Below are 24,315 nucleotides of genomic sequence, written 5' to 3'. Positions count from 1 at the left end.
AATTAGGAAAGGAAGGAAGAAAGAAAGAAAAGAAAACCAATAATACTTCTCAAAAAGGTTTAGAATTACTTGAACATCATACCGGAACTTGGAAATAGAAGAGCTGACAGCTATTTAACAGGGTACCACATTGGCTGTGTGATTTACTGACAGACACATTTTATAATAATGCAGTTCAGAACAAGAGTACCAAGGACATAGCATCCCTTTCTATTATGTCAACTGCTCTGGTTTTAATTTGTTGAGGATAAAGCCTTGAAGTGAACATTATCTTCCCCCCTGCCAAGCTATTCTGGTGCCTGTGACTTTCTAGCAGGGCACTTTGCTCTGATGATATTTTATTTCTGGCACCCACTTAAGTCTATTCACAAATGTATAGCCCCCTTTACTCAAAAATCTCTGAGCAGAATGGAGCCTTACAAATTCAATTTTTTTTATTTTTTTCTTCTAGCTAGAGGATTACACTAAGAAAATTAATTTTGAGTGTCATTAAAAGGACATTTTCTATGCCCCAGAGGTGCCACCTTAGGTGACCTGACCAAACTAACTGGCCTTGCCAGTACTTTAGCAATCTCTCCTTTCTCTGCCCATGAAATCATTTTCTGATTCCAGTGATACTCCACTTTCCCCTGACATTCCCACATTCTCATTAAAGCATACAAACTCCCTGCTAGCTAAATCCTTGGCATCTGGGACTGTTGTATGTATGACACTCTCTTAAAGCAGTTTTTAAAGCTGGGCATAGTGGGGCATGCCTTTGATCCCAGGCAGAGCCAAGTGGATCTCTTTGCATTTGTGGCCAGCTTGGCTATACAGTGAGTTCTAGGACAGTAAGAGCTACACAGAGAAACCTGTCTTAAAAAGCAAGCAAGCAAGCAAGCAAGCAAGTAAGCAAGCAAACAAGCAAGCAAGCAAGCAAGCAAGCAAGCAAGCAGGCAAACAGGCAAACAGGCAAACAGATCAGTTCTTATGAGTGGCTGATTTAGCAAGAAACTAACAGTTCATCTGAGTAAGTTTCTCTCTTCTTTTGGCTATCCTTATATGTAAAATCCAAAACACGGGGTTCCGAGCACTGATTCCTTTGTGCAAGAGGCATTCACATAAATAGATGATGGGATACAATACCATCCCTGCTAACTAAATTATTTAGCACAGTAAGGAGGTTTCTAGGGCAAATCAGTTCAAATACATCAATTTCAGAGGCTACATCTTGTGGTTTTCCAAAGTCTACATAACTTAATATGAAAAATGTTTGCTATAAATTTTGTAAACATCTTAGGTTTTCCTTAAAGGACAGATGTGACAGCTGAGATTACAATGTTTAAGTAGTTCTCTTAGAAACAAAGGAGAAAATGAACAAAGCCAAAACTGCATTTTAAGTTCTAGAAAGGGCTACTTAAACTCCTCCACCTAAAAAGACAAACAGTGCGACTATGGGAATGGTCCAGTGAGGAATGGGATCACACACAAGCAGGAGGCCTGGGTTAGGATCCTAGCACCCACAGAAGAGCTCGGAGGCAAGGAAGGATGTATGGAAAAGCATACAGAAGCTTAGTAGTTTATAAGCCAATTTAAAAATTAAAGTTGGAGACTAAATTAGATATCTTGCATTTTTGGATAATGCTGGTCCCAAGAACCAAGGGCTGCCAAATGAAAATCCCAGTGCCAGGCATGAGTGAGATACTTCCTTGTGAGCTGTATTCCTCTTGCTATTCCTTTGGGTTCCCTACCAGAACTAGTTGGCAATAAGACCTTATTGCTGAAGATAACATACATTTTGTTTGGTTGCAAGGTGAATAAAAATCAAACTACAACTCAGTTGGAAGCATATCCTTGCTGTCTAGCTTTCATAAAGCTGAAAGTGTTATACCAGTTGTTGGGGGGAGAAAAGGCATCTTACCGAGCTGTGAGCCCTACAATTTACAACACCAACTTGCCAGGCAAGATATGTGCACAGTTGCACTAGTGGTATCACTGTAATAGGAGTACCAACTACTCTCTGCTTGGATTCCAAACTCAGTTCAAAAGAGGGAATTCATATCTGGCACTGTAAACCCAGTTACAACCCCAAGACTATGGAGGACTTAGGCCCTAGAGTTGACACTAGTTTAGCTAACTGTCACAGTGCCATGCTGTCTTCTAAATATTTACATTTATACCCATAGATAAACACTATTCTGCTGCCCCATCCTTAATCTCAGAAGCTTCTTTCTGCAATGAAATGAACTGGGGTAGGGGGAGGGGGATGTAAATACAGAACAGATGGCTGTTCAAAGGCAAGAACTAGGGATGACTGAATGCTTGCTCCTACACAGACATCTATGTGGATGTGGATGGATGTAAAGAGACTGATGACGAGGGGAAGGGCAGTAAATGCTGTCTTCCAAACAGGACACAGCTAACGCAGAATTTCACAGGTGTGGCTGCCTACAAGGAACCTACTGATAGTCAATCATGGACGGGGAGAGGCTCACAGTCCTACCTCCACTTCTGGGTACTGATAGACTGTCAATCACACCCTCTTCAGAAGTGTTCCCACTGAGGAGCCCACCAAGCTCCAAAGGCTACTTTCAAGTGTACTGCCATACAGGTGATCCTGGAATTCAGTGGATCTACAAACAATCAAACAAAACGTTTGAAAAAGTCAAGGATGTCAGAAAAGGACTTGTAGAGAGGAGAGATAATAGGAAAGAGAAAAAGAGAGCCATAGTGATCAGAGTGTGCTGTATTCCAAGTGTATGAAACTCAATAAAGAACAAACTCGATAAAAATTATTAAAAAGAAAGAAAGACAGATCAGAGGTCAGGATGAGGGGCTCAACCTGAGTGGCAAGAATTCAGACTGCATTGACAGGCATTTAGCAAATTGGTCACATTTCAAAATGAAAAGGAAAAACCAGAAATGTTGAAACAAAAACCCAAAAGAAACAACCAACCACAAACAACACATACTCAGCATGCTGAAGCAGAAGGGTCTAAAGTCAAGACCAGTTGGGGTTAGCTAGCACAGTAAGAGCCTATATTATAAAGAAGTGTATGTGTGTGTGGGGATACTTCTTGGTGTTGACTCTAACCAATAAATGACAGTATAACTTCTTTAAAAATAGACTTTTAAAAGAGTACCTGAAATTACCAGGGTCCTTAGCTACAAACTCGAAATGAAGAAAGAAAAGGGGTGAGAATGTGGGGCTGTGAAAGTCAATTTTTCAATTAACAAAATCACATGTGAGGAATTTAACAGCCTAAGGAGCAGAGTGTTAGCATGGGACTGAAAACCAGAGTATCTGCCCCTACTCTAAGCTCACACTTGCTACCCTGGTGTCTCAGCAACTGGGTCAACATTGTGGTGAGACTGAGTGGGAGCGTCAGGTTGATGGAAGGGAGGTTGCAGGCTGTCTTGTTACTGCATGTTTCAGAAAGGATACAGCACTGGCGTGATTTATACCCACGAACACTGCTACGCAGCGCATGACACTGGACCACTCTCTCTTAAATTTATGTGGTTCTCCTAGATGCCTGTCAATGCAGGGGTACAATAGTCCAATCACAGCTGTGAAAAGAATAAAAAAAAAAGTAAGTCAGTAATACTGCACAGGCAGCAATTAAGTTTCACAAATCCCTACAGCTACTGCTTTCTAGATTCTTCCAAAAAGAAAAGAAGTGACTGACTACCATTGCATCTTTAAACTTACCTTCCAAGGAAACCAGGAGTGGCAGTGCACTGCAGACAGCTGTGGTGAAGCCACAGCACACACACTGGGGAGTGACTCACAAGGAGCCAGAGACACTAACTCATGTAGCTCCTAACAGTACCTTAGAAACTTGAAAGCACCAAGTCAATCCACAGTATGTTCTCCTCAATCAACACGGTACTTAAATATGCTATAAACACATGGGATCTAAAGAGAAGCTAGAGGGTAGGCCTTGAGCTCATACAACCTTGTCCCCCCTACACTAGGCTCCCTATGTCCTGACCATCCTGTTATGCAGATCAGCCCTGCCACATCAGCTTCCTGTCTGCACCCAGCTCTCTCCTCCTCTGCTTTCCACCTCATCTTCTCGAAGCTCCTCTCTGAAAACAAAAGGCTACAGGTACAATTCGGTCTACACACAGAAAGAAGAAAGAATTACAAATTTGCTAGGTACGGCAGTGCGCACCTTTATTCCTAGCATTGGAGGAAAAAGCAGGCAGATCTCTGAGTTCAAAGTCAGCTTAGTCTACTCAACACATAGTCAGATCACTGTTTTAAAAACAAATGAAAATCCTACAAATTTACAAATAATATGTAAGTTTGCTGTTAAAAGGTAAGAAGATGCCATCTCAGGGGACAGCTCTTGGTTTGAGAATCAATATTCTTGACCACCAAGAGTTCCATGACTAAGACCTAAACTATTCTGACTCTCCCTAACTTAAATACTTAACAAAGACATGAAATTTCTGTGTATATCTTGTGCATGTGTTCCCAGAGCCATGTAGAGGCCAAAGAACAAGCTAGGGTGTCACTGGTCAGCCACCACCCACTGTGTTGCCTGAGATTGGATTTCTCGATGACCTGGAACTCACCCAGTCAGCTTGGTTAGCAATCCAGTAAAGCCCCAGAGACCTAGAAGCATCCATCTCTTCTGCACTGGATTACACACAGGCACCCCCTTGCCTAGCTTTTTTCTTTTTCCCTCTTACCCTTCCCCCCTTCCTTTCCTTTCTTTTGTTTTGAATGTGAGTTCTGAGGGGTCAAAACAATGCTAACAGGGACCTATCTCAAGCCCACAAGAAAATTTATTGATTTGCTAAAAATTATTTGTTAAAGTTTTGTCTATATATGCATGTGTGCCTGCTAGTATGTGCATGTGCATTTGGGTGCCCATGGAGGCTAGAAGACACAGGATCCCCAGGATTACAGGAGGTGGTGAGCCACCCAATATAGGTGCTAAGAAACAAACTTAGGTCAGGTCCTCTAAAAGAACATTAAACACTCTTAACTGTTGCACCATCTCTCCACAAAAATATACATCCTTTTAAATTTTAAATATTAAATTTAAAGGGTAAAGAAGAAAACAAAAATTGGAAAGCAACTAGTATTACAAACTCCAGGCATGTAGAGCAATGGAACAGTGTGGGGAAGAGACAACCTGGCTACTTCCACCTAGACATGAGACTGGAGCTCTGCATTTTTTTTCACCTTAGCTTTGGTGACTATAGATGGCTCACAGGCCATCATCCTGAGACCAGTGACAAATCACAGCAACACAGAGATCCCATGGCTGCTAAAATTTCTAAGTTTCAGGGTCTGGGTGACGGCTCAGTTTGTGAAATGCTTGCCTTGCAAGCCCAAGGAACTGAGTGTAAACTGAAACAAGAAAACCTAAGGTGGACTGTGTCTGAGGAGGGACAACCGAGGGCATCCTCTGGCCTCTATAAACATACATGAAGAAACACATGCACACACACAAAGAAATCCCTCATTATGGTCCTGTTTAAAACACACTACTGAAAAATCCCATTGGTTTAAGTGACAGCATTTCAAATTTCTACATGATTAAAATGACAAGCATGCCTAATAATTGAAACATGTCTAAATGGTATTTTTTCCTCAAGGGGTGTCACAAAACAGCTCATTTGTCATTCCCTGGTTCTCTGTATAATAAATGCATACACATACATAGATGCATACTTACAGTGATACACCTATCTACCTCTCACCTGTCTGTCTGTCATCTACCATCCACCATCTACTATCTATCTATTATTGTTCATTATCTATCTATATATCAATTAATTTATCCTCAACCCCCTGCCAGCTTTCTCCTGTTTGCCTGTGCCAGAGTAAAAATTCAACCAGAGCAGCCATTCCAAGTCAACTGAAACATGTCTAAATGGTATTTTTTGCTCAGCAGCTGATGCCATTGGTAAAGAATTATCACGTAGAGATGCTGACATGTATGTGCAAAGGTGTAAATAAGTAAAACTGACTACATTTCTGTGCAAGTAAGAGACAACTGAGAAGAGAAAGTGAAAACACAAAGAAGGAATTTAAATGGCTATGCTGCCAACCTTGGGATTTGCCAATAAAAAAAACCCCAAATCTGTTGAGTATGCATGGTGCTCAGCTGCTCACTGAGAGGGAGAATTTGGGGAAGCCTGTCACTTCCCATTAAATGTCTTTCTTTCTTTCCTTTAAATAAAGGCATGGCAGAGCCTGATAGGAATATACACAGCGCAGTGAGGCTCCACTGTCTGAGAGCTCAGTGGAGTATGTCTGGGCTTCCTCTTCTCTCTCTGCACCATTTTTTTTTTTTAAACAAGAGACTTAAAATCATGCTGTGTAAAATCATATGCAAATGCAATCCTGCTTAATCAGATGGTTCTCTGATGTAAAATCACATGTCTTCTGATATCTTTAAGTGATTCCCAGTAACAGTCTGCCAAGAGAGAAGACAAAGGAGTTTGTGAAGCACTGGTAGTAAGCCATCACTCTCTCAGGGTGCTGCGCTCAGTGCAGTGAGGCAGGAAAAGGAACACAGTTAAATTAGACATCTAGCAACGAGGGAGCCTGAAGAAAATCACAGCACTCAGCAAGACACACTTCCATGGGAGACTACAACAGGAGCAGGTCATGATTTCATTCAGCAAATACTTAAGCCCTATAATGTATCTGGTTCTTGATACTTCCTGGAGATTTAAAGAGGGCTGGGGAGATGGCTGAATTGGTAATGTGCTTGCTGTGTAAGCCCAAGGATCTGAGTCTGATCTTCAGAATCTACTTCACTCACACACACACACACACACACACACACACACACACACACACACCACAACCAGGCATGGTGGTGTATACTTGTAACCCCCCTTGCACTGAGAAGCAAAGACAAGCAGCTTCCTGAGGTTTGCTGGCCAGCCAGCCTGTCCTACTTGGTGAGTTCCATGCCAGTGAAAGACTGTCTCAAAACCAAACAATACCACTACCACCACCAAGATAGAAGGCATCAGAGATGTGACAGTTGAACTTGTCCTTTGACTCATGTGCACAAACAAACACACAGGCGCACATGGACATAGACATGTACACATTAATAAACAAGAACATGGACATAGACATGTACACATTAATAAACAAGAGGATGTGCTTCCATGGCAAGGTGACAGGCACTACTGAATGCTGGATTAAGTACTGACAGGACACTGAGGGGTTCTTACTCTGTTCCTGTACATGAGGAGAGGTAAGGTGTTGGGCTATCTAGAAAGTTTCCATAAAAGAGGGAGGTACCTGAAGGGACTAAGGCACATCCCGAAACAAGTAGCATTACCAGGAAACTGTAAGGTTTGAGCAGGAAGGGAAGCTTGGAGTCCAGAAAGAGTCAGACTATTACAAAATGTCACAAGAAGGCTTTAAACCTGAGAGTGGTAACAAATCAAGAAAACCAGGTCACCACATTCTGCATCAGAGACAATCATTCTTATATCTCAGAGAGTTCAACAGAACATGGGGAAGTGGGGTGGGTCAAAATCAAGGTAGAAAAAAAAATCTCCAAGCCCAGGGGATTGGAGCCAAGACACCAATGGAACAGTATAAACTCTGTAGGCTCACCTTGGACGGTAGGAACTGGTAAGAACAGAGACCTCTCTAGGAAATAGGTGAGAACTGTGTGACTAGCAGGATCCTTTAAATGACCTTCTCAAGCTTGCCTACCTGTGATTTTTGAGGTAACTTCTCTACTTCTTTTACTCACAATACAGAAACTGTCTTTTGAAGAATTTATTCTTTAGAGCTGGTAATGTTAAACCTCCAGTACCAGCACCCAGGAAATAAAAGCAGAATAATCAGAAGTTCAAGGCCAGTCTAACCTACAGAGTGAGTTTGAGGCCATCATGGGATGCATTATTTTATTTCCCACCTATAACAAGACAATAAAAAGGTATCCTTCCTTTATAAAGGCTCCTTGGTGACTCTCCAGCTCTGGTGCACCGTATATACAAAGAAGAGAGTCCATGACAATGCCAGCTTAGGTAAGCTTGTTTAGATCTTTCTGATGAAGACATCACACTCTTTAGTTACAAGGCATGGAGAAACCAAGCTGGTACTGACAGGAAAGCTTCCTCCATGCTGGTTAGCCGGCTGTGAGCCCTGCCCTGCAATGACTGGCATGTAAAGATATGCCCATGAGTGCAATAGTGGCCTGGATGTTACAGGGATCTCCTGCCTAGAATGTCAATCTGACCAAGAGCACAGAGCTGGTGATTGGCCCCAGAGCTGAACCTATTACTATTATTTTGCTAAGTGGACATCCTATCAAGCTACCCTGTAAACCTGCATCACTATGGCCACAGACTAGCACAGCTGTCACTTCTCATTGGAGGTTTCATTGTGCAGTGGATGGCAGTAAACACAAAAAAGAGAAGAGTGTCTGTGGAGTGCTCAGCCACAAATGGCCCCTCATTCCAAGGCTTAGGATCTATCAAAGAAGTCAGGGTAGAGAGACTTTGAGCACCGATGGTTGGGATGACCCTGGTGAGACTATCTTTTGGGCATTACAGGGCTGTTGCACTAATGGCTCACAGCAGCTGTGGCTGCCTGAATATTATGAAGCCTGTCAATAGTCCAGCACAGAGCAGGAAACAGTTTCCCTAGCTGAAGAGCCACTGACAGTTGCGAGAGAACCAGTTTTCTTAAGCATGTGGCCCCAAGCAGGTCAGCCACTATCACTGGATTGTTATATAGGAGCACAAATTGTCCTTGGACTCTGAGATGACAAAAGAGGGGTCAAGAGTGAGGATGTGAAGCTGGGATGAGGGAGGGGAGAAGTCAGGAATAGGAAGTGAATATAACCAAAATGGATTAGATGTGACGGCTATGGGGACACAGGGTTTTAATCTCAGCACTCAGAAGTCGAAGGAAGGTAGATCTCTGAAGAGTTTTAGCCAGCCTGGCCTACATTATGTGTTCCAGGTCAGAGTTACACAGTGGAACCCTATCTCAAAACAAACAAACAAAAAGCAAAATTCCATAGTATGAAATTCTCAAAGAGTTAATACAAATCTTGCATTTACTTGAAATATATACATATGTAAATAACATGACAAGTTGTGTTTATATATTTAGTGTATGTGTGGGGGGTGTAAACTAACAAAGACATAGGGTCCATGAAACTGAAAGAGTGAGGCAGGGCTAGAGGAAGGATAGAGAAGAGGGAAAACAATCATATTTTAATTTAAAAAAATTACAGAAATCCCCCAAAATATCCTCTTAGAAAAATAAAGAAGGAGGCGTAAGAGGAGGAAAAGAAAAAGAAAAAGAAAGGAAAAGGAAGAAAAGAAAGATAAGAGAAAAGGAGACTAATTCACAGAAGCTTGTAAGATTTCCCCAGCAATGCCCCAAGAAGCCACCAGCTTCCTAGGACCATGCTATAGGGACAGGTGACTCCTGTTCCTTTATAGTAAAATGATGAATCTGGAGGCCCTGGTGTGGATAGCTACTAGGTCTAAGAACCTAAGTCAGGAGGATACAGACTAAGCTGCATTTTGAAGGAGGAAAAAGAACTAGCAGCTACTGGGAAACGCTTTCTCTTCTGAGTTTAAGTAAAGGAAAATATAGGCAGATTTGCAGATACAGCAAAGAATAAGTTCTCTCATATATCTGGACTACTTCTTAGAGAATGATAACCCTGGGGAACCAGACAGTCGTGACTTCTCTTAATTTAAGGGCTCCAATAGCTTGACAGGGCTATCTAAGCCATATGGAATCTGACTGCAACAATATCCATCTGTCCGTGTAGCAGGGTTACATCACTGTCCAGCAGGTTTCACAAAATTACTTGATGATATCCCACAAGTCAACCTCAGCTTTGGACAGACACGCCTGCAACCTCTAGCTCTAGGATGTAGGACAAAAGTACCTTTGTTGTGTCGTAAGGTATTCATGTACACTAAGCATACACAGTCAGAATTACAATCATCTTCTCCCACATGGCTATGACTACCTTCTATTACTTGTTATATAAAGCAGAGTTGACCCACTGACCTTGGTATTGACCCATTGACCTTGGTATTAGATACAACCAAAGAGCTGTCGATTATAGAAGCTCAGCATCATTTGAACATCAGGACATGTTCCACTTAACCATCAACTGTCCATTACTGAGAATGGTCAAAGTCACTAAGAGGACTAACAGGATTTTAAGTAAAGACAGTCTACCTCATTGATATCAAGTATTTATTATTCTTCTGCTACATTTAAAAAACCAGGCACAAGGATAAGAGCATACACAAAATTCTAAAAATACAATATCAAGTTGAAAACTTGAATAAAATTATTCTACTTATTAAGTTTGTGTCTGCTTCAAACAAAATTATAGTCCTTACATCAGAACTTTTAAACAGCAGTGAATATTATCAAAATAACTTAGAATAAGATGTAGATGAAATGAGGAAAAAAAAAAGATGTTAAATGCTTCGCCCCTAAGAGAATTGGTTTTATGGCTAAACTTTAAAGGTGCAGGAATCAGGCACTCAGAGTACCTACTGGCTGACTCCAAGAAAAACAGAGCAGGCAGAGATAAGCATAGAGGACAGGAAGCACAGCTACTGCAGCCTGAAGCAGTGATACAAAGGAATGAGGGCATAAAAGAGCCTGGGAATGACAGAAAAGCCACTGTTGGGGTATTGGGGGACACTACGTGACTGCATGCACATACCAAGCACATCAAACTTTATTCGCAGAGGTCCACTGAACTCTATTTAATTATATCCTCGGCGAGGGGGGTAAATTGCTTTCCACAAAAGCATGAAGACCTCAACCCAGATCCTCACATCTATTATAAGGTCACTGTGGTGACAAACGCATGTAATCCCAGTGCTGGAGAGGTGAAGACAGGCAGGTCCCTGGAGCTCAATGACCAGCTAGTCTACCCAGTTAGTGGTACCCAGATTTAGTAAGAGACTGTCTCAAAAAATAACTTAGAGAATAATTGAGGAAGATGGCCAACACTGACCTCTGGCCTTGACATGCAGGCACACATATGTTCATGCACACCCACCCACATGTGCAACCCCCCCCCCACACACAAATACACATTTGTTACTTAAGCAATACCTTATTCACATGTAAGCAACACAGAAATGACTTACACATACCTGAGGCTGTGCCGCAGCATGGTGGAACCCACCAGGCAGATGAAAAAATGCTCGTGATTACATCTGGTGGAAAAAGTGTCACGTTTCTCTGAATCTGAAGCAAATTCAAAACTAATGCAAGGAAGACTCCAATGAAGAAGAGTACCACCCCTCGGATCACCACATTCACATTCTGGCTGGTGACAGAGGAAATGTATGGACCACACTTTTTAGGCCGAGGTGACTCCGTCTCTCCTTCTGCCATTGTTTCATAAGTTCAGTAGGCCTAAGCCGTAAAATAAAGTGAGGCTTCCCAGTAAAAAAGGTAAACTGTGAATTGAAGGAGACCAATGTTTCAATGACACCACATCTTGTCTGAACGTGGGACCTACCAGAAATCCTACAAGAGATAAAAATAAAGAATCAGCATGGGCCTGATATATGACTACACAAGTTTTCACACTTCGGTATTAGCAGAAACAGAATGAAAAAATGAATTTGTACACTAATTTATTTAAATTATTTACTCAATTAAGAAAAAAGCCTTCAAGAAGCCTTTATATGCATGTTGTAAAAAAATCAATGTTGCATGTGTATTTACTAGGACACAACAAGTGACATGAGGGATCTCAGCCAGAGCTAGAGAGGTGGCTCAGCAGTAAGAGGCCATGCAGAGGACCTAGGTGCCCAGTCCCAACATGACAGCTCACATGCCTGTGGCTCTAGTTCCAGGGGAGTTAATGCTATCTTCTGGGCTCTGTGAACACAAGACATGCATGTGATACACATACATATATGGAGGCAAAACAATCATAAATATAAAACACACACAAATCTTTTCAAAGAGGAAGTCGCCTACAATAGGGTCTGAGATGAAAGCTCAGTTAGTAAAGTGCTTACAGCACAAGTATCAGGACCTGAATCTGATCCAAGCACCTACCTAAAAACTCCAGGTGTGCTGCACCTGTGATACCAGTGGTGGAGAAGGGGAGACAATAGGATCCCTCAGGCTCACTGGCTGGCCTAGCTCTGTCTCAAAACCACAGTGGAGAAGGACTAAGGCAGATACCCACTGTCTACCTCTGGCATGCACTGTGCCACTGTGCCAGTAGAGGAAACAGAAGAAAAGCACCAAGAGAATGCAGCACAACCCAGTAACCACCTTTGAGGGTCAGCCTGAGGGTTCATTCACTCCTCTAACTAAACTGACTGCTGGGGTCCAGCGGATATCTCCTCAAGAGACTGCTATGTTGTCAGTTTAGGGCTCACTGCGGAGATGTTGGGAGATGAGACTGGGAAGAGGTAGGAGCTAAACTAGAGGTGAAGGTGGGGTAGATGGGGGTTTGGTACATGCTTATAACAATGATCAAGAATTCAAGGTCACTCTCAACTACACAGAAAGGTAGAGGCCAACCTGGGCTATAAGATATCTTTCAAAAGGAAGGAGACATACACACACCAACAGAATGTTCTTAGGCTAGTTGGGGGCACTGTCCTGGGAGGGAAGAGACTCTGGGATCCCAGGCCCTTTGTTTCCTATCTGGTAATGTGATCTGACCTTCTCAACCACACTCATGCCACCCACTAAGGTCTCACCAGAGCACAGATGATGCTAACTAATCACATCCTTGAATGTCCAGAGTGCTGAATAAAATAAACTTGTTTTCTTTACAAAGTCAGCCTGCTTTCAGTATTTCCTTGCAGTAACACAAATTAATCAGCTAATGCAGCAACCTTTGGTGTGTGTTTAAGATAAGTAATAAGCCTTTGCATGTACTTTTCCAAGCACATGACATGGGCAACTCATTTAACCCCCACAATATCACTAAGAGGATGGTGTAGTGGTACACATCTGTAATCCCAGCACTTTGTAAGTCTAAGCAAGAAGATACAGAATTCAAGAACAGCCTGGGCTGTACAGTTCCCAGCACTTTGTAGGTCTAAGCAGGAAGATACAGAATTCAAGAACAGCCTGGGCTGTACAGTGATACTGTTTCAGAAACTTAAATAAAGACAGTAATAATAACAGCAACAACCCTGAAAGCTAAGTATATTACAAGTGAAGCATAGAAAGGTCACGTCTATGCACCTAGCAAGAAGCATGGATTGAATCAAATCCATTGTCCAACTCCCTTGCTCTCAGCATGATGGTAAGCTTCTCAAAATGCCAGGTCCTTGTTCCCAATACAGGTTTGAAATGTGAAAACACCAAGTAGGCATCTCTTCTGTCATTTAATTTTGTCTTACTCAACTATACTACATCTACACAACTCCTTCACTACATCCTGGGCATATCTGTAAGTCAGTACCTAAGGGGGTATGGCTTATGGATCCTCAACCATTTTAGTGGAATGAAGTTCATTTTATACGTATATGTGAGTGGGCGAGCTTGCCACAGTTCACGAGTGGAGGTCAGAGAACAACTAGTGGAAGTCAGCTCTCGTCTTCCACCATGTGGGTCCTAGGGGATGAAACTCAGGTTGTCAGACTTAGCTTTACTTGCTGAGCCATCTCACACAGACAGAACCTTTAATAGCTAGCTTGTAATTATCTGTAGAGCTGCTTTATAGGATATAAACTTTATGTCAGTCTTATTCACCATTAGCTCTCCACTGTATCTCTCCATGCAGCAAGCACCCTGCTTGGCCCACAGGAGTAGTTGCTCCACATGGCTTAAGCCAGGTTCATTCTTCTAGGATCAAACTCTCTGGGCTCAGCAGTCCTTAGAAAGGTAAATCTAGAACCTAATCATTTAATCATGCCTTTTAAATGTCTACTTCTCAAACTACCTTAAATGCAAAATTTATAACAAAAACTCAATGTCTAAATTTCAGAACAGTGCTTATATATGGTCCACAGCCATATGGGCCCAGCAAAATGGCTCAGTAGGTAAAGGGGCTTGTCACCAAGGCTGATGATTTGAGTTTGATTCCCAGGATTCATATGGTAGACAGAAAGAATCAGCTCCTGCATGTTGTCCTCTGGGCTCTACGTATTATGGCATGTGCATGCCCACATGTGCAAGTACACACATAGACACACAGATACAAAGAATAAATGTAATAAGAAACTTTTAAAGAAATAGCTATTACGAAATATGAAAACCCATAATTTTCAATACCATTTAATGAATACCTAAACAACAGGCTTTTCTTTTTTAAGGGTTTCACAAGCTGGTCAAGGTTGGTCTTAAACTTCAGATCCTCCCACTTCCACCAATCCCTTCTAAATGTAACCCCTACTCCTAGAGCTGAGATTTTATGTGCTACCAAATCTGGTTTGTGCAGTGCTAAGACCCAAACCCAGGTTTTGATTTTTATTCACGGAACCATCTCCCAGCCTGTGCAATAAAAACATATACTACATCAGTGTGATAAAAGATGCTTTAAAGTATAAAATAGCAACAAACAAACAAAATACCTAAAATAGTTCCCTTACATATCGCATGAGACCAATAGTGGACCCTGCTTCCTTGACTACGTAGGCACAGCTATCCTACCCCTCCAAAGAGCATGAGTAATAGAATCAAGAAACCACTTGTTCTGTCTATGCATTTTTCCAAAGCAGAACAGCAACATATACCTTCAGTTCAACACTATTTTTAGAAGGATAAATAACTTTAATAAAGTAGTCTCATCTATCTCCTAAAATAACTGGCCAGAATCTGTCAGAGAAGCCTTGGCACTTAGGTTGGAGTACCCCTTGCTGGGTGGAAACTGTTCTGAGCATGACATATTATTTAGCATCCCTGGCTCCTGCCCACTAAATGCAGGCCTCCCCCACTTGTGATGTCCAAAATTGTACCCAAAGTATTTCCAAACGCCCTGGGGGAGGTTCTGTCCTCCAATGGAGCTGCTGACTGCTGGAGACTTCTTTCCTCATTCTGCTGGTCTACTGAAGACATTTTGGGCTGTTTATTTGTGTTTTCTCCCGCTGCTGTTTATTTGACCTTTCCTGGCAGCCTTTCTTCAGTTTCCCACTTCACCCCCACAAGTTTCCTTTAAAAAAATAACACAGCATTTGTTTCATGTTTATTTGAAGCAGAACCAAAAGACTAAGTGTGGTTATATCATAGCACAATGATATATAATTACCAAGGACAAAAATAAAGGCTACACTACTTCACATCAGTGTCCTAAAATTTTAGGACTGGAAGGGAGCCAGGAGACTATCTATTCCAGGCTATATTTGAGCTTCACGCAAAGGAAAAACAAAAATGTGTATGTGTGCATTTTTCAGAGTTTACACACGTACTCAAAAATTTTCAGTATCCAAAGTCAACTGGATGAGGTGTAGTGGCCCAAACCTGCTGAGTAGGAGCACCCCCAAATTCTATGTAAGATTGGGCTACACAGTAAATTTCAAACCAGCCTGGGCTACTGAGACCCTGTCAGAAAAAAAAACAAACAAAAAGAAGAAGAGTGGGAGGAGGAGTAGGAAGAGGAGAATGTAGAGGAGGAAAAGGAAGAAGAGAGGGACAGAGAGAAGGAGAGAAGGAAGGAGGGAGGGAGGGAGGGAGGGAGGGAGAGGCAGACAGACGCAGGCCAGCCCAATCAACCTAATAGTTCTCTCAGTCACTTTAATAGTGTCACACACAGTCTTCAGGTGATTTAACAAGATCAGGAAAGAATTACTATACTGTGCACAGTGGAGCAGAGATGAAATTCCAGCACGTGGGAGGTGGAGGCAGAAAGATCTGGAATTCAAGGCTGTCTTCAGCTACACAGTAAGTTCAAACCTAGCCAAGGATACATGAGACACTGACTCAAAACAAAACAGAAAACTAGATCTGGGGAGGGAGAAGTCATTTCTGGGCCCTCTTACCACAATAGTAAATATGTACAATAACCTTGTTGCTCAAACACATAGCAAATTCCAGAAAAGTGTTCACTACCTCGTAGACAACAGTGAAGTTCCTTTCCAAAGAAAACCATGTGGGCTGGGGAGACGGCTCAGAGGGTAAAGGAGCCTGCGATACAAGCCCAGCAGCCTGAGTCAGATCCCAGAATCCCAAGGTAGAAAGAAAGGTTTAACTTCTCAAAGCTGTCCTCTGGCTTCCGCATGTGTGCTGTCTCATGCAACCCCTCCTCACCACACATACACTGATGGTCAGTCACAGTAAATTAAAAATTTTTAAATAAAGTTTAAAAAGCACATTTATAATCTTAGCATTAACTAGGATAGTGGGGTATCTTAGAGGCTCTGGGAACAAATACAGCATAATTTATTTTAAAGATTCTTTAGCTATTAACAGTTTCTTAAAACAAATATACCTATTTTTTAAGTATTATTCTTATATCAAAATGAAATTAAGTTCTCTAAAATTTTAATCTTATTGAAAAACTTATATAGTAAAAAAAAAAAAAATTAAGAATACCTCAATGGCTCCTAATGAGTCAATGGTAATAAATAGGCAGGTGTTTTTAATTCCCACTGTACAAAATCAGATAGGCTAATATGTCATTTTCTTTTTTTGTTTGAAACAGGATTTCACTTACGTAGTTAAGGCTGGTCTCAAATCTCTTGATTCTCCTTCCTTGTTCTCGAGAGTGAGGGGATTACAGACTTGAGCCACCAAACCTGGCTTAACCTTCCAAGATGGCCAAGTTGTTACCAGGCAGCTATATCTGGGCCAACCACTTTGTCTCCATGAACAGAGTTCCTTCCACCTCCCAACACAAACACCATACAAACATCTTAGGTATCGCACAGGAAACTGTTTTTAAGGTCCTCATGAACTATTAACTTCAAAACAATGCTTTCTACTATTTAAGAGAAAACTTTACAAGAGGACATGCAGTAAGTATTCTACCTTGAGCCCTGATCTACAGTTTCCATAAAGTGCATGGATGAACACAGAAAAAGTTTTTGTAGTTTAGAAAACTTAGATCAATGACAAATTATCAAAGCTGAAAAAAACACTACCCCATGTGACTTAATGCTAATGGATCATACCATTACTTTTAGACAGAAAAGAGGCATAAGTAATTCTAGAGTACAAGTAAATCCAAGTTTATGCTCACCATCAAAATAATTCTTACAGGCAATAAGCATTTGAAGAAACACAGAAACGAAATATAGTTAATTTAAGAACTAGTTAGAATGTAGGCTTTTTGGGGGGGCGGGGGGTGGGGAGGGTCTAGGTCTTTGACCTCAAACTCAATATATAGCCAAGGATGATCTTGAACTTATGATTCTCCTGCCTCTACTTCCCAAGCACTGGGATTTCCATCATGCACCACCGCTCCTGGTTTAAATCTAGTAACTTAAGAACCATTTGGTTGCAAGCAAACAAGATTATTCATTTTTCATTAACTAGTGGTCACATTGGTAAGCTTTCATCCTCAGATGAATCTCTATTAAGAGACTGGGTCAGATACATCTCCAAATAATGATGTCAAATTACTACCGCCCTTTTTTTTTTTCCAACACATGCTGAGCTCATTAGAATGGCGTTCACAAAACAGAATAAACATCAGCACTACAAAAGCACAATTCAGTGACATGGTTTAACCCTCCTTAAATAAAAGCACATAGATATGACTCTCAAAAGGTCCATTAGAACTCTAGGAAGAAAAAGTGCATCTCCTCAATAGACTGAAGCTCTTCTCTCTACACACTAAAACCCAACCCAGAAAAGATTAAGCAAGCAACAGTCACACAGCTTACTCCTTTAAACAGAAAGCTTAGTCCTTAAAAAATGCTACTCTACCGTCTGGTGATAAGGTTCTAGAAACAATGAAAACACTGTTTTTACTGAAATGCACACTACCTTTCCCTTTTCAGCGTCTTTGTCTAAAACACAATTATCAGTTTAAAAAGCATCAACTTTCCCCCAATACAAACGATTCACAGATTGGTCATTTCATAAGAGACATGAGCTGAGTACTATGAAAACAGATATCATCACTGGTTACAAATCCAGAAAAAAAAAAGGATGGAAGAAGAAAACATCAGTTGTTTTTCCCTTTAGGACATTAATTAACAGAGGACACCCCTTTACTCATTTTCATTCAGTGGTTCACTATCAGGGCCAAACCCCAAAGCTGAGGGGGGTGGGGGGTTGGAGCCACGCATGGAAGCCACCTTCTTCTTCTTCTTCTTCTTTTTTTTTTTCCTAACCGAGGACTGGAGACTGTCTTTCATTGTCGTGGTCAGCTTCCCTGCAACACCGAACTAGCCAGCTTCAGTGTCTCAACTGTCAACACAATTTGTTCTTTCTCCAAGAATTCCCTCATCAATCCTACAAAACAGCAAACACTACAGGATATCTATTTCACCCAATTACATAACTAACACGACCCGGGAACAACTTTTCACTTAACTTTTAACACGTTTCATGTCCCTAACCCCATCCTCAGCAAAGCACTGTTTTAAGCACTGTTTTCCTTTACCAGACAGCTCATCCCCACGGAATGACGCTAAAACCCCAATTACTATCACCAACCGACTTCTAGGCCCTGACAACAGCTCTTTGACTGCACCCACTGATGTATACCTAAAAGAGTATTCACTTCCGATCCAAAAATCCCTACTCTTCAACTCAGGAGCCCTCTTATTTCGGTAGATTCTAAACTTACTACGGTTATGTACCTATTTTATTTGATCCATCTCCCATACAAGCCTGAGTCTTTCTCCCAGACTACAAGGCACCTGAGTCCTGTCAGGTCTACACTAGACAGTTGGCCCATCTCTGTCCCCACACAGACCTCCAGGGTCGCCCTTTCCGCCGTCCTCCAGCCTTCTTCCACTCTGACAGTCTTCCACTGTCCTGGGACCTCGGTATCCCCTAAAGCTTGCTCCACTATGGGGCCGCTGTCCCCTTCTAGATCTCGCTGACCTCTCTCCAGGTAAGCCGGGACCCCTCGCCCAGCAGGCCCCACCTGCGGGTCCTGGATCCCCCAACACCTGCTAGGAGGAATATCCAGCGTGCAAGGTTAAAGCATAAACAGCTCCTCCTCCCGAAAGCCACCGCCGTCCTCGAGCCGTCCCCCTCCATATAAGCTCACCTGAGCTCTGCCGGGAGACCCCCAGTTCACCCCCGCCTCCGCCATCTTCAGGGACCAGCCCCCGGACCTACTCCCCTCCCACAGCTCCGCCTGGGCCGCACTGCGCCTGCGCGGCCGGGGCGCTACGCGCTGACGGTAGGGGCAGAGGAGCTTCCGGTTGTTGCTGGGCGCACTGTCTCCGCTCTACGGAGACGGGGCAAAAGGACTTCCGGTGTGCGGGGAAACTCCGGGCTGGAAGGAGGCGGGCATCTTGTCTGGGATGAGAGGCTGCGGAATCAGCTGTTGTTGGTAGCCTCGGCAGTCAAGGGTTCTGACGGGTGCCTGGACTCCGTGGGCGGAGTGAGGGAATCGTGCGCGCACGCACGCGCAGCCTGAGACTCCACCCTCTGCGTGGGCCGCAGTTGCGAGCCCGAAGACTGGCTCTGCAGTTCTTGCTTGCAACTTCTTCCCGCCTTGGAGTGTGCCTCAGTATCCTTTCTGAAGACGGATTCAAGGCAGCTCATTTCATCAGCCAGGCTCTCCAGAGATTCGCATCAAAGAAGAAGCAACACAAAGCCTTATCACCTCTTAACTGTCAAAATCTGCTTTTAATTAAAGCACTTCCTTCTTGAGACAGGGTCACACTATGTAGCCTTAGCTGGTCTGAAACTACCCAGGTAGACCAGACAGGCCTCCGTGAGAGCTGCTGGCCTCTGCTTCCTCAGTGCTGGGTTCAAAGATGTGCGTCGCCACGCCCAGCTAAGACCTTCCTTTTAGAACAGGAACCAGTCATTACAAAGTGGATATTGTGCACTTTGGAGATTGTGCACATGAACTGTTGTTTTGGATGGAAAATGGTATAGAGAAGTTTTCCTTGAAAATTTTAAGGACTTGGAAGTTCAAGTGGGGAAGTGGAGGGTGAATCTGGGAGAAGTGTCGAGGAAAGTAGGGAGTAAATACATGAAAATACATTGTATGAACTCCTCAAGGACTCATATTTTTCAAAGAAAAATTTCATACATGTATACAATGTATTTTGATCATTTTCCCTGCCCACCACTATATTCCTCTACAGTGTTTTTAAAGGCTAATACCAAAGTCTTTCTTGATTACCTCCTCCTACTGGGCTGTTCCATATTATCATCTTTTGCGGGGCTTAGCCAAAAATATATTGTGGTTGTAGTCTGATTACATTGGTCTGAAGGAGAGTTTTGTAGGAAATATGGGCCAAAAGTAACTGCTATAATTTACCAAGAGAATGTCATTTCGTTAAATGCCTTTGTTTTCTTTTACTTTGAACTAACAATCAGATGCATTTTAACGGTTTCTGGCCATTTTATCAACACATTTATTTCTTAAAAATAAGAGAAACTAAACTTGGACCAGAAGTCTCACCATGTACTAATATGACTTTTCATGTATTACTAATGGTTTTTGTCTAGCTCTTAAATTTAATTCCTGCAGGTTTTTACGCATAGTAATTGAAAGCTAATTATGCTGCACAGATGAAGAGTTTTATAAGGAAAAATAAAAGTACACACGGGATGGTTAATTGTCTTTGTCAACTTGGTGAGATTAAGAATAGCCATGGGAATACCTCTGGGTGTATGAGAAGATGTTTCTAGAGATATTTCCGGAAAGAAGCAGCATGTGGAAGTGGGCAGCCCCATTGGGGTCTTGAGCTGAATAAAAAAGAGGACGGACACTCTCTGAGCATCCACACTCCTCTCAGTTCCCCGTTTGTTTCCTGCCTATTCAGTCAGTGTGACCTCACACCACCATGCTTTGCCTATCGTGATGGCCTGTGTCCTTCCTTAATGGGAGCCAAAATAAGCCCATCCTCCCTCAAATCCTTTTGCCAAGCATTTGTTTTTCACAGCAACATTAAAATCCAAGACAAACTGATGTCAGGGTATGACTTAAGAGGGCAGTGAGATCATATTTACTTTGGCTTACTTTGAAGTTGGTTCTGTGCCACTGGAATGCTGGCAAAGACTTTTTGAAACCTCAGTTGTGTTTCAGCACTGACACCATATGTGAAGTCAGGTCCAGTTGTTTTTTATATATACGTATATAGGTTTTTCTTTTTATAGAAATTAAGTGAAATAGTGAACCCAGTGATTTTAAAGTCCCTTTAACTGCTAGGAATATCAGTGATTTGATAGTTCTGCCACTGCCCTGCCCCAATAATATTTATTGCTTGATCTTTCAGTGAAAGAGACCACTGGGCAAATTAGAAAGAATAAACACTGTAGCTAAATATAAGCAAACATCCAGAGAAGTCACCAGACTGCTCTTACTTCTCTAAAAGCTTCAGTTACTTCTGTAAAGCAAGCAAAGCAGGAAGAAATGTTGCTTCTTTGAGATTATAGGATGAATCATTTACAAGTTCATTTATCTCTTCTACAACTGCAGCCTGAGCAGCTAGCAGACACTGTCAGACTTAACAGTAATGGCTGTATGTGGGCTGGTACTTCAGTAAGCCTAATTCTAAGTTTCTGAGAACCTGGCACTTGGAAATCTTACCCAAATTATAAGCATCCAGATATTAAAACCAAAGAATATGGCAGGTTTTTCTATTCAATAACTGGAACCCCAAATACTAGAAAATATGTTATCTTTCTTTTATGGTAGTTTTGTTTGTTTGTTTGTTTGTTTGTAGTCATATTTGAGTCAAGATCTCACTATGTAGCTGGGGCTGACCTAAAACTCATTATGTGGACCAGGCTGGCCTTGAGCTTGTAGTGATCCTTCAGCCTCTGCCTCCTAAGTGCTGGGTCCTGGGGATCATGTGCCTGTATCACCAAACCTGGAGGTTTTAATGTGAAATACTGCTTTTGTTTGGTTATAGCCTCTCTAATGGCAGGTTTAAGGAAATCTACCCTAGTATGGGTATATCAACTACTGTATTAGAACCTTTAAGAGGTAGGCGTGGCCTAATAAACAGCAGTTATGCAAGGTGGACTCCACTGTCATGAATGGGGTGATTGTAATGACTGGTATGAGTAGTTTCATTATCAAAGAGCAGTTTGTTATTAAAAGAGCAAGCCTCCTGCCTCTTAGCAAGCTCCTGCCCTCTCACATATGTCTCCTCTATACTACCATACTGTCTCATAGGTAGAAGGCCCTCCTCAGGCTCAACCAGCCTGGCCAAGTGCCTTAGACTCTGACCTTCCAAAACTATGAGCTAAGTAAAAAATCTTCTCTATAAAAAGGACCCAGTCCCAGGTATTTTATTATAGCAAGCAAAACAAAACAGACTAACACAGATACATATAATTAAGGGGCCTAAAAAGAAATTTTACCTCTTTGAGATTATAGGACAAATCATTTCTTAGTTCATTCATCCCTTCTACAACTGTATCATGAGCAGCTAGCAGACATCAGGCATTGGGCCTTAGGAAGAAAGTAAATGGACAAATTCTTTTTTGCTGCTTACAGTCTAGTAAGAGAACCACAATAAATGTTAAATTGATATGCAATAGCAATGTTAGTTATTTCTCTCATCACGGTGACTAAATACCTGACAGGAAATGACTTGAAAGGAAAGGAGTTTATTTTAGATCGTGACATAAGAAAGGCTGCAGTCTGTCACAGCAAGGAAAACAAGGGGACAGGAGCATAAGTCTGCTGATGGTATTGGAGAATGGACAGGAAATGAGACTTAACTATAAAGCCTCAAGGCTCAACCCAGTAACCAACTTTCTCCAGCAGGGCTCCACTACCTAAATGCCACCAGCAGCTAGAAACAGTGTCCAAACATGTGGGCCTCAGGGGAGATACTGCATATTCAAACCACAAATGCTAAAAAGATGTACCTTGAATGAGCAGAGATACTTGGAGACTAAATTCAATTTCAAGTCTGAGTTGAAAACTGTGTGAGGGATCTGTGGAGGGCAGCCTGAAGAACAGCTATGAAGATACGATAGCTGGGAACTCAGTATGTTCCCAGAGTGAGCAGAAAGGCAGAGTTTCAAGGATGAATGGACAGAAGAGGGAAGGAGGATACTAATCAGAGATGGAAAAAGATACAACTGAAGACTGTATATTAGCATCATGATTGGCCTTGTATTGTGTGTCAGGTAATGTGGGGTGTGTGTGTGTGTGCATGAGTGTATGTGGATGTGTGTAGAGCCAAGAAGTGATATTTGGTGTCTCTCATTTTCACTCCACCTTATTTTTGAGGCAAGGTCAACCTGAAGCTCATGAAATTGGCTCTCCTGGCTGGCCAGCAAGCCCCAGGGGTCCTCCTGTTTCTGCCTTCTCAGGACTGGGATTACAGGTACATGCCACTGTCCCCAGGTTTTATATGGTTGATTCATTCACTCTTCCGTGGCAAGCACCATACTACTGAACCATCTCAGCAGCCCTTAAATTTACTCTTACGTCATGAATCCTAAACCCTTTGAATTAGACACCTGAGTAGTTCTCAACCCTAACTGTAGATTAGAACCACCTGTAAATTTACTAAAGTAATGCGTATTCTATGTATGACATCTTTCTAGGACCCAAGCTGTACTCTCTATGTATTTCAGTTTAATTGGGCTGAAGGACAGACCTGAGCCCTTTCAATAAAGTTCTTGTATAATCCTAATATACTCTTAAAGAAACTCTAATGCAGACAGAATTCAGAAGCACTGTCTAGCATCATTTGGCAATAAAATAGAAGAGGAGACAGAAATTCAACACACATCTGTTCAATTCCAATGCCTGTGTTCTTAGCCACTCTGTACAGCCCTGTCAACAATTGCATACAGTAAGCAGTTAGAAACTCACTGAGACACAGAAATAAATGAGACAGAGCATTTACCTTCAATAAAATCGTCTAGGGAATCAGAGATGTCAGTATAGCAAACCGGTCCAGCTCACGTAAACAGACACAAGTAAATGGAGAACTCCCATTGAGATAAGACACGTCCTGTTTTAATCCAGATTGGTGTGGAAGGTGACCAATGGCGGGGGATGTAGGAAGGCAGGATTGCAGGTGTCAGCTGGGAGATGGTGCAAGAATTTACTGAGGCAATGGCAGAGGTCACAGAATTGGCAGAGTTAACTGACCCCTGATGTGAAAGTGACAAAAAGAACTGAGTGGAAGTGGTTTCCAAGTTCCGAGCCAGAGAAGTTCAGTGGAACAACACTGTTGATTTAGCTAAAGGGTTGAGAGTTAACTTGAGGTTGAACAACTTCAAAGGACTTTGAATGTTCACATAGAGATGTCCTC

At 42.1% G+C, this 24,315-nt stretch overlaps 1 protein-coding gene across 2 annotated transcripts in view; it reads right to left on the bottom strand.

Annotated features, from left to right (window-relative positions):
- Nucleotides 1-24,037, bottom strand: part of Insig2 (insulin induced gene 2) — a 26,101-nt gene extending 2,064 nt beyond the window's left edge. For both annotated transcript variants that reach the window (XM_028771470.1, XM_028771471.1), the window contains exons 1-3: nucleotides 23,905-24,037; nucleotides 11,128-11,506; nucleotides 3,425-3,549 (exon numbers count right to left, since the gene is read on the bottom strand). In XM_028771470.1, coding sequence (XP_028627303.1) covers nucleotides 3,425-3,549; nucleotides 11,128-11,371 — 369 coding nt within the window. In that variant the 5' untranslated portion in view covers nucleotides 11,372-11,506; nucleotides 23,905-24,037. The remainder of the gene's footprint in view (nucleotides 1-3,424; nucleotides 3,550-11,127; nucleotides 11,507-23,904) is intronic.
- Between the last annotated feature and the right edge of the window lie 278 nt (nucleotides 24,038-24,315).

Source organism: Grammomys surdaster, unplaced genomic scaffold (genome assembly GCF_004785775.1).
Source record: "Grammomys surdaster isolate TR1022 unplaced genomic scaffold, NIH_TR_1.0 208, whole genome shotgun sequence".
Lineage (NCBI taxonomy): Eukaryota > Metazoa > Chordata > Mammalia > Rodentia > Muridae > Grammomys > Grammomys surdaster.
Note: the sequence above shows the minus strand (reverse complement) of the source record. Positions and strands in the feature narration are given on the sequence as shown.